Source organism: Salvia splendens, chromosome 18 (assembly GCF_004379255.2).
Source record: "Salvia splendens isolate huo1 chromosome 18, SspV2, whole genome shotgun sequence".
Classification (NCBI taxonomy): domain Eukaryota; kingdom Viridiplantae; phylum Streptophyta; class Magnoliopsida; order Lamiales; family Lamiaceae; genus Salvia; species Salvia splendens.
The window spans coordinates 11,057,232-11,072,854 of record NC_056049.1 but is presented as its reverse complement, the minus strand read 5'-3'; the positions used below and the strand labels follow the sequence as shown (position 1 = coordinate 11,072,854).

The window sequence follows — 15,623 nt, the reverse complement described above, 5'->3', positions numbered from 1 at the left end:
ATTGCAGATCTGTTCTCGTGGAGTTTGTTAACCTGAAATTCTCGTTCATGGAATCTGAGTTGTTTGATTTGTGTTCATACTTGTTGGAGAAGACAATGTCCACATCCAAATTTGGGACCACTTTTACTTTTTAGTTACTTTTTGCTTTTGTCATTTACTTTTCTCTACTTTTTCTGCTGGTACCCTACACATCTGTCAGCCTAGTCACCTAACTACCACTTTTTCTCTGATATTCCGTTTAGCCTTTTATAGTAATCCCGTACCTTCCACATATTTTTAGAGACATAATGTTCCCCTACTCTCACGTACACAGCTGCTTATCAATCATCTCTCACACCTCCTAGTCAGTAGAGTACCACATTAATTTCCAGTCTAGTTAGAATTTTAACCCAAAGCGTGGTAGCTAACCAACCCTTCCAGAATATCACCACAATTACCAAAACGCATCATCTCTGTGGGATTCGACCCTTACCTCCACTATACTAATTAGTAGAAGTGGGTTGAGGAATTTCTTTGATAGCCAGGTTCAGGCTTAGCTGGGGTTTCCATCCTAATCATTAGGATACATCTTTGCTTGACGCGACACCGCAACAACTTGGCTCTATCAATGGTTTTCTTGCGGTCTTTGTAAACTATGTTCCTCTTATTAAATGTAATCGATGTTCCCTTTTCATTTTTACAATGCTAAATTTGACTTTTACCTTGTCCGTTTGCTGTTGTACATAGACTTCTCTGCTATAGCTTCGAGTTGTCACCAAGGTATGCTTCTCATTTTAAAAAGCGGTCCCATGTTTTCTACTAAATTTATTTTCAGATCTCGATTATAGTTGCCAAGTGCTTGTAATGAAGCTACATAAGTTTTTATTGAAAGTTGTATGCTTGATCAAGTGTTTAAAGTTACATCTGCTGTCATATACCTTATTTTTCTCATTTGTCCTCATTTTTTGTCATGATTGTAGTTTATATTATGGTTAGAATGTGATTCTGTTATAGCTTATAAATGTTCACTACCTTTTACTTTAGTACATGGAGATCCATGAGTCTGACTCCGATGATGGAAGTGACGATGAGAGTTCTTCGACTAAGATATTCATTATTCTTCAAGTTGTGAAATTTGCTACATTAGTCAATCAGTGGCATGAACAATGGATGTTTACTGTGCTATGTTTTAAGTTAAAAGAGATAGGTTTGAAAACCACAAAAAATATCACGGTTGAAGAAGTAGTAGCCATGTTTCTATATGCCATCTCTTTTAATTTAACAAACCGTAAAGTCGGCTTTAATTTCATTAGATCCAGAGAGACTGTAATTAGATACTTCCATATAGTATTAAATACTATACTAAAATTAGGAAGTCATTATATTGTCCAACGAGAAACAGTCATGGAAGGCTTTGAAGATGAAAAATGGGATTGGTTTGAAGTAAGTATTATTCCATTTGTTTATTTTTTTTGTAAATCTATCTAAAATTATAGTACTATTTAATTAGTTCTTTCATGATGTAGAACTGTCTCCGGGCACTTGATGAAACACAAGTTGAAGTGTTCCATTGAAAGAACAAGGAAGGTATAGAAATAGAAAGGGTAGGATAACAACCAATATTTTGGCTGTGTGTTCTCGTGACTTGAGGTTTACCTATATTTTACATGGATGGGAATGATCTGCAGCAGATAGCAGAGTATTACGAGATGCACTTACTAGAAATTATCCATTCATAGTTCCTAAGGGTATGCTCTAGTTAAGAAGTTTCATTTTTTTCTCTTTGTTATTGATAACTTTCCATTTTGCACACTATGAGGACCCTTTCTTATATGCACATAGCTCTAATAAGAATGCCAAACTTTTTGTGAAGATGTTGAAGAACATGGGAATAGGTAGTGTGGGAATGCTTGAGACAAAAAGAGTCAAATTGTGTGATGTTTGTGTGTTGTGGCATAATACGTGTTTTCCATGCATGACAATTAAGCCGTTCAATGGGGTTGGCATCTTTTTTGTCATTTTATCAAAGACTATGCATCACATGGTTTTGTTTGGGAGTTCAATGTTAAAGATTGGCTAGGTTTTTGTTTCCACATAGCTTATGTATTAAATGCTTTGAGCTTGTCAGAGCGTGTCCACCGTCTTGGTGTTGTGACTTCTATTAGAGTCGTTAGTGGTCTTAGTCTTCATCATCGTACTTTGATATTTGATTTGCTCTCGTTCTATTTTATAGGTGTGCGGAATCTGGATTTGAGGGCAAATCCTCTCCAAGAAGGGGAGGATGATATGATCACGGGTGCTAGACGTCAAGAGCCTTCACTTCGGCGTGAGCCATGGATTGATTGAGATCCAAGGATGAGAGAGAAGACATGCCAAGGATCCAATAAAGCTAGAGGACCTCCCGAGGATGCGAGGAATAGAGAAGGCACGGATTTGAGGACAATACCTTTCCAAGAAGAGGAGGATGATACGATCATGGAAATCGTACATCAAAGTTTGTACCTGCAGCTGGATTCGATCTATATTTTGCCTATCGAGATGGAGTCCAAAAGTACTAAAACTACCACCAATCTCTTTGCCTTCGAAAGAGCTTCGTGTGGGTACATTGCACGCCTCCATCGGAGTCCATACGAGGGAGATATGATCATTTTAAGGAAGCCGCGCGTTGCAGAAAAGTTCCACCCGGTCGGGTGGATTTCGGCGGACAAAATCCACCCGTTCGGGTACAACTCTCTGGAGGAGTCCTGTTCAAGTTGTTCCACCCGGCCGGGTAGCCTCAATGCCGCCCGACCAGGTGCGTTGTCGAAGGCATGAAGAGTCCAGGGGGTTTCAATTGACCGGGTGAATTTTGGGTCACTTTGTCCACCCGGTCGGGTGACTGACGGAAGGCACAGCGGGTCCAGAGACTTTCACCCGGCCGGGTGATTTAGCACCCTAATATCCATCCGGCTGGGTAGAGTGACGCATGATAAATTTTGTGGGCCTTTTTCTTGGGAATTGGGCCTAAACTATAAATATCCCTTTTCCCCTTTTTATTCCTTAGTTTTTGCTTAAATTAGATATTTGAGAGAATTGTTCCTCTTGAAGAGGGTTTTCATCTAATTCCTAGATTTAGGTTGCTTTTCCCATCAATTGCTAGTTCAAGTATGGAATTTCCATCAATTGCTAGTTCAAGCATGGATCAAGTAAATGTATGCTTTGAGGATTGTGGTTGTCTTGATGATCTAGCCATGAATGAATGTTAGTTATGTTGTAAGTGCCTTAGCTTGCTTCATCAATGACTTTGTATTCAAATTTCCATACTATCAATGTTATTTCTTCTTGTTTCATCTTAGATTCATGAATTCTTGTTGCATCAATGATTTGTCTTTGTTTATTTTGATAAATTGAAAATCTACATCACCAAAAATATTGATCAAGCATCTACAATTGAGTTTTCCTTGGGTTAATGGATCATGATCTACATGGATCCATATCAGTTATCCTTTTTAAGGTTTAAGTTATAATAAAAAAAATTTACTTTTTATCTCGTAGATAAGTATTTTCTAGTAGATGCTGGATATACCAATGGACCTGGCTTTCTAGCTCCTTAGAGAGGTATTCGATACCATCTCAATGAGTGGTCCACTAGAGGCAACAACCCACAAAATCCAAAGGAGTTATACAACCTCAGACATGCAACTGCTAGGAATGTGATAGAAAGAGCTTTTAGATTATTCAAAAAGCAATGGAAAATTCTTAGAGAAGTATCTTTTTTTTTATGTCAAAACGCATGTGAAGATCATCAATGCTTGTGTTATTCTTCACAATCTTATTTGTAATGATCCATTGTTGGATGAAGTGGATGTTGAGATTCAAAATAGAGTTACTCAACAAGGTGATGATCATGATGAGGGGAAGAGAATCAACCAAATTTTCCGGGTGATTATCATAATGCAGAACAGACTCAACACGCGGATCGAATTACAGTTGTTCATGTTACTAATGAGTGGACTAGATTTAGGGATAGTCTAGCCGAAGCTATGTTTCTCCATTATCAAAATAGGCGTAACTTTTAGTGTCGTGCTTATGAAACTAAATATTTAATAGAATTTGTTTTTGTGGACCAATGTTTTATGGTGCTTATTAAACTAAATATTGAATTGAATTTTGATTAATGAGTAGTGTAATGGTATAATCTAATATGTTGTTGATGGTATTTTGTTTGTTCCCACATTGATGTATTCATCAGTAGCTGGATTCCAAGTATTTGCTTGTTTAGTTCCTTCCATGTGATTTGAATTTGTCATTTTAGCTCTCTTTCTTTGCCTTGTGGTATGCATTTCAAATGTTGATATAATGTAACTGAACTTTTTCCTTTATTCCCTGCTTCAGAGAGAGTCTTCACATGATATGTTGTCTGCCTTTCTAATAGCAGTAATAGCTCAAGAAATAGTTTCTGATAGCAGTAATAGGTCAAGAAATAGTAGTTAGTATCCCTTGATTATCTCCATCCTGTCATTTGCTGTCTTTGCTCTAATGGAAACTCAAATATTGTATCCTGCCTGCCCTTTTGAGGTTCCATCAATTATTCAATTACCAGTATCATTAGAAGCAAGTATTGCTTCTTGGTCATCTGCATCCTTCCCTTTTAAAGCTCCTGTCATTTATGCAAACCACATCAGTCACTATCATAAATAATACTTTATTTTGTTCTCACTGTGTTGCTTCATTATTTTCATCATAATATTAAATTTTACTCTTCATTCTCCTCGTCAACTTCAAGAATTGATGTTAGAGTCACTCTTTCATATTGTTTTATTGCTTTCTTGTTTGTTGTAGATGGCCGCTGAGTCAGAAGCATTGAAAGAAAAATCAAAATATTTGACTTGGACTCCCGAGATGGATAAAATTCTCGGCGCCAGCTTTATAGAGCAAATTAATCAAGGAAACAAGCTTGATGGAAAATCGGCTTGGAAGTCTACCTCTTGGAATCTAAACGTGAAGGTGGATAAGCAAAATATTCAAGCTCGTTTAAAAACTTGAGAGAAACACCACGATATCTTGCATCCATTGTTGATATCATGTAATTCTGGCAGTCCAATCATATGGGATTACACAATGGGTAGAATTGTGGTTCATGATGAAAACGTGTGGAACGAACGACTAAAGGTAAGTTTATTTCTGTATATTCTTGTCTTTATGCTTTGATAAGAGATTATTATCTTTAAGCTTTCAATTGATTCTGGTTGCTACAGCTTTTCATCTCATATTCTGATACGATCCCATATTGATTTCACACGAAAGTGTGGAATAGCATATAATAGGGAGTCAGTCAACCCTTTACCTTTGACCATGGTTTTGGGTTAAGTTAGGGCTTCCTATCTTATATGCTTATCGAATTGATAGGAAGCTCTAACTTAACCCAAAACCATGGTCAAAGGTAAATGGTTGGGTAATTCTTTTGTTGTTCTAGACTACAATTAACATTCCATAAGTGTACTGGATTTCTTTTTTGTTCCTGCTTTGGGAGAGACGCATGAGGGTCATGCGTCTCCCGTTAATGAAACGCATGAAGGAGATGCGTTTTACCCAAAGACGCATGAGAGTCATGCGTCTTTCAATTTTTCATTTTTTTTAAAGACGCACAAGCGTCATGCGTCTTAGGGTAGACGCATCTCCATCATGCGTCGCTTGTTTTTATTTTATTTTTTAGATGACGCATGACCGTCATGCGTCTTAGGGAGAGACGCATCTCTAAAAAAAAGTCAATGTTTCCAAATTATAAATCAGCTAGTGGTCTGCAATCTTCACAGGGGATCAGTTCTCTATTGTGATTAAGAGTGCTCTGCAGCTCATTTTATTGTTTGTTAAGTTTTCGAAAAATGCGATTATCTCTCTATTTCTCGTTGTTGATTTGGTTTTGTGGTGCTTTTCTCTGGCATTATTATCCCTAACTTGGATGTATGATTATGTTTAATGGAGAAAAAAGGGGAAAGTGGAGTAATGACGAAGAAAAGGAGAAGAATAAGTTTTTTCTGATTCTCCAGTTTCTTGATCGAAAAGTAGTGAATTTTTTGAAGTAAATTATTTAGTAATGTGGTTGGTTGAGTCCGCGTTTTCAATCATTGTTGTTGGGGCTATTGATTAAGACTTGTTTTTATAACTGAAAGTCAATTATGGAAAGTGTGAAATAAATAGAGCTCCCTCATCTAAAAAATAAAATAAAAACAAGATGTATGATGGAGATGCGTCTCCCTCCTAAGACGCATGACGCTCGTGAGTCTTTAATAAAAATGAAAAATTGAAAGACGCATGACTCTCATGCGTCTTTCTGTAAAACGCATCTCTGTCATGCGTTTCATTAACGGGAGACGCATGACCCTCATGCGTCTCTCCCAAAGCAGGAAAAAAAAGTCCAGTACACTTATGGAATGTTAATTGTAGTCTAGAACAATAAAAGAATTACCCCGTTGACTCCCTATTATATGCTATTCCACACTTTCGTGTGAAACCGATGTGGGATTGTATCAATCCATCCCTCTTTTAAACCGGACGTTCACAGACAGCACACGCCAGGTGGCGAACCCAAAGCCATGGGCCCACCATCCCCTTTGCTGCCCTTTTTCCTTCGGGCCCACATTTTTCGGTGGCACCCCTTTGGTCACACCTACGGGTAGCCACTTTCCATAGGACATCCGGATCCACGTTCGCCGCATCAAATTGATAAGCATATAAGATAGGAAGCCCTAACTTAACCCAAAACCATGGTCAAAGGTAAAGGGTTGACTCCCTATTATATGCTATTCCACACCTTCGTGTGAAACCGATGTGAGATCGTAGCATATTCATTGACAACTGGTTGCTAACCCTTTTCATCTCATATTCTAATAAAGTACTTAATAATTATTAATATTAGAATAATAGATGAATGATATGTGCAGCATCAAGTCTTAGTTTAGGATATTTTCTAGAATTGATGTATGCGCCTTCTGTCAAGACATTAATGTTGTAGTTACTGTATGCATCTACTCATTCTTTGCTGGACTTTACATATTAGTTGTTGTAGTTACTGGACTCATTCTTTGTTGTATTAAATTGTTTATTTGCTGGACTTTACACTGTCTATGTCTATGCATAAATATCTTTTGTGAATATGAAGCTTTAGCATATAAACATGACTGAATGGTTTGGTAAGGGTCTGGGCTCATGGTGTATGTGAAGTTAAGTGTGGTTGTTATTGTTTTGTAGGCAAATCCAAAAATTGCACCTTATAGGAAACGAATTACTGTAGAGAATTGGGATGATATTTGTACTCTTTTCTCTCAAGATCGTGCTGATGGTCAATGTTCGAAAACATTCCAAGAAAATACTAATGAGGAGGTTGATTTTGCTACTGTTGGAGAATCGCTCGATATGAGTGTTGAAGAAGCTAATGCTATGACAGATTTGGTGGCCCGAAAAAACGAAAGGAGGCAACATCTTCCTCAAGTTCTCTATGATCAAAGAAGAAAGTGTCATCGACTAAGGTCATATCTGATTGTGTGCACTGATTTTAGTGACTATCTAATGGTGGAAAAGAATAAGTCTGAGCTTGTTGTGGAGCAGAAAAAGCTTGATATAGAGCAGAAAAAGCTTATTATGGAAAAGCAAAAAAAAAGATGAACCCCCAAGAAATATTAGCAGAGTTGAAGACGATGGATTTGGATGAGATGCAGTTGATCAAAGGCTCTCGATTTGATGATGCGCGATGGTATATTATTCGATACATTTGTGGGTATACCGGTAGAGTTGAAGTACAAGTGGCTTAAAGCGCAACTTTAAATAGAAGCAGCTGCATTAATATGATCATGATTTTTAGATTACTATATTTATATATAATATCTTAGATTACAAAATTAATCATTTTGCTTCTATTCTTATATATAATATTACGTACTGATTTATTTATATTTTAGCTTTAGAAGATAACAAAAAAAAATTTATCTATTTATTTAATTTATATGTATGATACTCTAATATATGAATCTAAGTGAATGTGATAGTAATTATCAAAAGATAGTGAATGTTATTTTAAAAATATTCATACCAATTCCAAATTTATGTCAATTTTTAAGTAACCAACGAATGGATTTGGAATTATAATACAATTTTACATTAATTCTGTAATAATACCAAACAATGGATTTAGAATTGAATTCCAATTCCAATTCCAATTCCAATTCCAATTCCAATTCCAATTCCAATTTCAATTCTGTGTTTCAAATGAACCCTTATGGTGTTTATTTTGTTAAAAATGGAGATTTGGATACGAAGGGTATGCAAAGAAAATGAACACATGAAAAAAAGAGGAAAATGAGGAAAATATGGGCTTTAGAATTACCAGAATCAGCATTCCTTGAAGAAAAGAGGAAACCCACATCTCACAAAGTGAACTCTTAGAGAAGAATAAATAGGAAGCCCAAAGTGAACTCTTGGACAAGAATAAATATATTTTTACTTTTATCACCTAGCCACCTTTCATTCAACCAATTAACAACTCTTAACTTACTTTAGTTTTGTCTCTCTAACATAGTTTCTCTCTTTATTTTGAATATAATTTCTTGGTAAGGCTACCAACAACATTTATTCACCATGGGTTGAGGTAGTTTTATAAGTTTGTTGTAATTATTTCTGTAGTTTCTTGTTATTAACTTCTCTCGTGCTACTTTTCCTCTACATATTAATTTTATAGTTAACGGTGTAAGGCCTATTTTAAAAGCATATTTTGTGTAGTTAATATTTGAGCTTTTTATACATTTATTTTGTTACTTAGTACTCCCTCCGTCCTAACATAAGCGACTTACATTCTTTTTTGGGATATCCCAAGATAAGTGAGCAATTTCATTTTTTAACATTTCATCTCTTACTTTTTCTCTCTACTTTATTCAATCTCTTACTTTATCCACTTTCCATTTTACTAACAAAATCTCATTTTCTTAAATCCCGTGCCAAAAAGTTTTGCATCACTTATCTTGGGACGGAGGGAGTAGTATTTATTAATTTGGTAATTTCGACTAGCTTGCATTCATCTTCTTGTTGATTTTTTGCAATGTTTTAAAAACCGGACCGGACCGGCCGGTTCGACCGGTTCAACCGCGAACCGGTAGGCAGTCCGGTCCGGTTCACCCCTAAAAACCACTAGCACATTGAACCGCCGCGAACCGGTGGAACCGGCCGGTCGGACCGGTCCAACCGCGAACCGGAAACCGGTTTTTCAATTTTTCAAATTTTTTTTTTTTTTAAATTTTGTTCAATTTTCAAAAAAAAAAATTTAAAATTTGTTGTTGCTAAGACTTGAACACATGACCTCATCTCTAAATATCAACTTCTTTACCACTCCACCACATGATCATTTTGAAATATTATGAACATTAATTATCCTTATACATTAAATCTGAAATTCTTTTTCCACCAAAACTAATAATTCATATTAGTTTTGTATTCTTTTAGGATAATTCATTTTAATTTTATATTCTTTTAAGATAATTCATTTTAATTCTATATTCTTTTAAGAAATTGTTAATTATAATATATTTCTTATATTTTAATTATATTTTTACAATCACTATATTTTACAATATAGGAGTTTATAATTATACATAGACTTTAATACTAGTTTTTAATATTGTGTATTATAGTTTATTATTGTATTCAAACTTAACGTCATTAAATATTCTAATATACTAATATAAGACTTGTTTTCTATAATAATACAATTAAAAGTATAATACTATAATATTTATTGATAAAACATGTAATTAAATTTTATTATTTATAACTAAATAAATAAATATATATGTATAAACAGTATTACGGTTCAACCAATGGTTCGACCAGTGAACCGGTTGAACCAGTGAACCAGTAACGACACCGGTTCGCTGGCCGGTCCGGTTTTTAAAACATTGATTTTTTGTTAATATACTTGATGACTTGTAAAGATAATTCTTAGCATTCGTAACGATAGAGTAGTAAAACTGTAAAAAGTAAGTCACATTTTCTACCTTTTGCTTTTGACCATTCTACTTAGGTAATTTAATTGGTTGCTTCTGGGAGACATTCTTTACTAATTTTCGTGCCTTTTATTTAGTGAATTTTGTTGAGAGATAGCAACTTTAATGTTTTAATTATATTATTTCTGAAAATGTTGTATTTTCTTGCAACTTTTCTGATTTTAGTTGAAGTTGTACAGTTTCTAGTCCAATTGTTTTTTTTAATTACACTTAATTTGTATCTTTATTTTACTCTTTATAGTAGTACTATGTATTGTTTATGTTCGTATTTTATTTTCCTCATTCCCAATTAGAGCATCTCCAATGGTAATAGGCCAGCCATAGGTTAGCCACAAATTATTCCTGCCACGTCATCAGAACAAGCAACTGGACAAGCAATAGGCTAGTCACAATAAACAAAATTATATAAAACAAATAATTAACAATCACACAAAATGTGAAATTAAATTTACGACACAGATACGGGAAAATTCAATAATAATATTTAAATTAAAAAAAGTACATCAATTAAAAAAATTACATTAATTAAAAAAAATCTAACGACGTGCAGTCCTCCGCGCCCACAACTCTTCAACTAAATCCTTTTGGAGTCGAATATGAGCATCCACTTGGCGCATGTCGGCATGTGCCTTGAGGCGGCCGACTTCATCGTGAGGTACCCCCCTTCGTACGTTGGGGGCGGCCACGCCGTGGCTTGGGTCGGCTTACTTAGCATCGTCATTGGCCAAACTAGTCAGTTGTACACCTTCATCTTCGACAATCATGTTGTGCAGGATAATACAAGCGTACATTATATCAGCAATGCAGTCGACATGCCACAAACGCGTTGAACCCATAATTGCCGCCCATCGAGACTGGAGCACACCAAATGCGCGCTCCACATCCTTGCACGCCGACTCCTGCCGTTCCGCAAAGTAGGTCTTCCTCTCATCTGATGCGCATCTGATCGTCTTCACAAAGACGGGCCACCTAGGGTATATCCCATCCGCCAAGTAGTAGCCCATATCATGCTGGTTCCCGTTGGCGATAAAACTGATGGCCGGACCGACACCCTGGCACTGCTCGTTGAAAAGGGGCGACGAGTTGAGGACGTTGAGGTCGTTGTTCGACCCGGCTACCCCAAAATATGCATGCCAAATACACAGTCGGTAATCAGCTAAGGCCTCGAGGATCATCGTGGGATTCTTTCCCTTGTAGCCGGTCATGTAGAACCCTTTCCAGGCAGCGGGGCAGTTCTTCCACTCCCAATGCATACAATCTATGCTTCCCAACATCCTGGGGAAGCCATGCTTCTCCCCGTGCATCTGCATCAGATCCTGGCACTCTTCAGGGGTAGGGCTTCGAAGATACTGATCACGGAATATTTCAATGACGCCCTGACAGAAATACTTCAGACAAACCAGGGCAGTCGTCTCACCGATGTGGAGGTACTCGTCCCACATGTCTGCCGCGCCTCTGTAGGCCAACTGCCTGATTGCCGCAGTGCACTTTTGTATAGGTGTGTGGCTGGGTCTGCCAGCCGCATCGTACCTGAATCGGAAACACAAATATCGACGCTCCAAAGCATCAACGATACGCATAAACACTGCCCTACGCATCCTAAAACGCCACCTGAAAAGAGGCGCCCCAAACCTCGGCTCCTCCGCAAAGTAGTCTTCATATAGCCGCTGATGTGCAGCTACGTGATCCCGATCAATCACTGCTCGTCGGTGGACAACGGGTGGAGGTCGAGGTACCGCTGGCTGCAAGGCCCTTTGTATCAACCGGTTTATCTCGCGGGACGTATATGCCTCCAATTCTTCGTTCATTTACCGTTCGTACTCCTCAGCATCACCACCACTACCACCACTACTACCACCCACGTTACTCATTTCACGTTGTTGCTCTTGTACAGAAATTAAGATGGAGAGAAAACTCGTTAAAACAAGTGGTGCGAATGAAAATGACGTACAAATCGCGTATATCTAGTGTTTCGAAAAATTAAAAAAAAATTGAACTGGCCGATCGCTGGCCGATCGGGAGCCTACAATGACAGCCAGCCGACCGGCGAGCGGATCGGCCAGCGCCCGAAAATCGGCGTCGGGTAGCCGATTTTTTCACCGAAATGGCGCTCGCCGGTTCCAATGGTTCGGCGAGCGGACCGACCAGCGCCATGAATCGGCTAGTCTGTCCGTTCGCCGCCATTGGAGATGCTCTTATGAGCGTGACCATACTGCTGAACCTTACAAGAGCCTCCATAATAGTGGACTAGCACCCACCCTAGCTACATGCTAGCGGCTAGTCCACTATTGCAATCGGCTAATGGTAAGGACGAGCGCAGAGCGGACGAGAGGTCGGGCGTGGACTAACCGGCTAGCTGATCGCTAGCCGCCTATTGTGAGGCGAGCAATAGGCTAGCCTATTTTTTTAAAATTTTTTAATTTTTTTTATTTATACTCTATATTTACAACCCATTACACTTCATTTTTTTAATATTTGATAAACACCAATAATTAAAATGAATTAAATCGTATTTGTCAATTTATTTGTTGGATTAGGGCATTGGCTACGCTGTGGGAAGGACATGATACAAGAGTAGTTTTGGCTAGGCTTATTGCTAAGGCGTGCTATTATGGATGCTATAAGTATAGCAATACATAACTGATACTACTGTGACATTCACATCCTCAGTTACCGCATACTAATTAAAACTAGCATTTTGAAAAATGAGAACTATAAATATTAAGTAAGATGTGTGCATACGACACGTACGAAAAACAAAATCTAACTTTGACTTGGATTAACTGATGAAGGCAATAGAATATGTTACTGTAGTCCAACAATCTTGTACTACTCGGTAAAATGATAGGATACAAATTATAAAAAAAAATTATGAAGTATGGATAATTTTGAATTAAACTCCAAATACTTAGACTAGTAAATTTAATAAACTAACGTGGGCCATTGAAAATGATGAATGAAACTAAAATTGGCAAAGGTCAAAATACAATATTTATCTTTGTTTCGAACTGTGAAATTAGTTTAAATACATAAAAATTAAAATTCTCTTGTACCCTGTTTATATCTCGAAATTAGCATCCAGTTCAAAGATTGGAGCGAAATCAATGGCCCCATATCACGATGAGTTGACACTGCGAACATCGATGGAGGAACAAGGTTTCGTTTGGATTATTTTCAATGTTTTTGCATAGATCTTAAATCTATCATCTTAGATATCGAACGTAGAGAAGTAAAGATGCAGCACCGAGAAGCTGACCCTTGGAAGCTTCGAGATCAAGAGACGAAGAGAAGAGATGAAGAACTGAGCTTAGCTTCGGCTAACGGCTATCTTAGCTCTTTAGTTAGTCGTTAGTTAGTTATAGTTTGTTATCCTAGCTGGCACTTGTTAGTTAGATAGTTAGTTAGATCACCAAGTACATACGGTGATTTCTCATATTGTTTTGTAACTTTTCATTCGATCAATAAAACAAGTAGAAGCTTTCTTCTCTCATCATGATTATGCTTAGATCATAAACTTCTCATGGTACCAGAGCAAACTAAGATCTTCCGCTACTCACTCTGATTTCCTTTTTTTTCTGATTTGTTCATCATGAATGGACGCAATCGTACTCAGATTCCTCCTTCTTATGATACTTCTAGCCCCTATTTTCTTCATCCGAGTGATAATCCTGGTGTAGTTCTCGTTCCACAACTGCTGATTGGATCTAATTACTCAACATGGAGCCGCTCCTTCATCACAGCTCTACTAGCTAAGAACAAATTGGTTTTTGTTGATGGATCCATTCTTCGTCCAAATGGTGATGATCTGTTGTATCAAGCGTGGATCAGGTGTAATAGCATGGTCGTTGCATGGTTGCGCAACTCAGTTTCTCCTCTAATTTGTTCGAGCATCATGTTTTTGGATAATGCTTATGAGATCTGGTCAAATCTAAAAGATCGTTTCTCACTTGGTGATTCTGCTCGTTTATATCAATTGAGGCAGCAGTTGATGACTCTCAATCAAGGAAACTCTGATGTTAGCAGCTATTTCACTAATTTGAGATCGGTTTGGGATGAGTTCAAAAATTCTCATCCTCTCTCTTTGTGCAATTGCAATCGTTGCACCTGCAATAGCGCAACTCGATGGCATCAACACCAAGAGAATGATTGCATAGTTCAATTTCTGATCGGTTTAAATCCTACTTTTTCACAGATCAGATCTAATATCCTGGCTATTACTTCTTTGCCTCGACTCTCTAAGGTGTTTTCCTTAGTTATTCAGGAAGAAAGGCAACAGCGAATTGATGGAAAACTAATATCTTCAGCCTACTCTCCAGCTCCTGCTCCAGTTACAAGTGAACAACCTTTTGCTAGTGCTGCTTCAAATTTTGGCAGAGGCTTCAACAAGTTTTTATGCAGACATTGTGGTAAAACTAATCATAATGTGGATAAATGTTTCTTTCTCCATGGTTTTCCCCCAGGATATGGCCGAGACAAACCTAAACCTACTGGATTTACTCAGTCCAGTTCATACAAACACAAATCTGTTAACTGTGTTGAAGATAACTCTGATTCTTCTCATTGGAAAGGATCACAACTTGGATCTCAGCTTGTTGCTGCAAATCTACCTAGCATGGATCAGTATCAGCAGCTTGTGAATCTCTTGCAAGGCCAATTCCCCACTCAAAGTTCCCTCACTACTACAGAATCAATCCACACAGCCTCAAGCTACACTATCATGTAATCCTTTTTCTGGTACGGTTTGCTTCTCATCCTCTGTTTACACTTTATCTTCATCATATTCTAGTCTATCTACATGGATTTTAGACACAGGTGCTACACACCATGTTTGCTATGATCCATCACTGCTGTCATCTGCCTCACCAATATCCAATGCCTCTGTAAACCTTCCTAATGGCCAAACAGCACCTATAACTCAGATAGGTACTATCAATCTTACTCCAAACATCACTCTTACCTCAGTCTTACATGTTCCTTCTTTCTCATTCAATTTACTTTCTGTCAGTGCTTTAACCAAAAATACCTCTTGCACTGTCACTTTCACTCACAACCAATTCCAAATTCAGGAAGCTTCACTGGGGGACCATGATTGGGAGGGGTAAACGTGTTGGAAACCTCTACATACTTGATTTACCTCAGTCTCCACACATTGATCCAAGTATGGCAAAAACTCATCCTTCTCCTGTTGTTCCTCAACCTACTGTTTTTGTGAATTTAGTAGTTAGTTTGGATGTATGGCACCAACGTTTGGGCCACCCCTCACTCAATAAACTCAAAAGTCAGAAGTCCCCACTGTGATGTCCCTACTCTCCACATATGGAACTGTATCTCAACACTCATGTGTAGAAACCCCCTAACAAAATGCCAGAGTGGAAAGGAAACACCAACATCTTTTGAATGTTGCAAGAAGCCTACTCTTTCAGTCTCATCTTCCCATAGAATTCTGGGGAGAGTATATTCTTACAGCTTCCTTTCTTATTAACAGACTCCTCTCATATGTCCTACCTAATAAACTGACACCTTTTCAACTACTATTCAATAAACCTCCAACATATTCGAGTCTGAAAGTGTTTGGATGTCTTTGCTTTGCTTCAACATTGGACAAAAGCAGAA

The 15,623-nt window shown here is 37.7% G+C and overlaps 1 protein-coding gene across 2 annotated transcripts; it reads left to right on the top strand.

Moving 5' to 3' along the window:
• The first annotated feature begins 4,901 nt into the window (after positions 1-4,901).
• On the top strand, positions 4,902-7,783 carry LOC121776482. Of its 2 annotated transcripts, none has more exons than XM_042173656.1 (2): positions 4,902-5,130; positions 7,210-7,783. In XM_042173656.1, exons 1-2 carry the CDS (start codon positions 5,080-5,082, stop codon positions 7,621-7,623), a joined length of 465 nt encoding a protein of 154 aa, XP_042029590.1. In that variant the 5' UTR covers positions 4,902-5,079; the 3' UTR covers positions 7,624-7,783. The 2 variants fall into 2 exon arrangements, 1 of the variants encoding a protein (XP_042029590.1); XR_006045301.1 differs by lacking the exon at positions 4,902-5,130 and adding an exon at positions 6,446-6,735.
• The last annotated feature ends 7,840 nt before the right edge of the window (positions 7,784-15,623 follow it).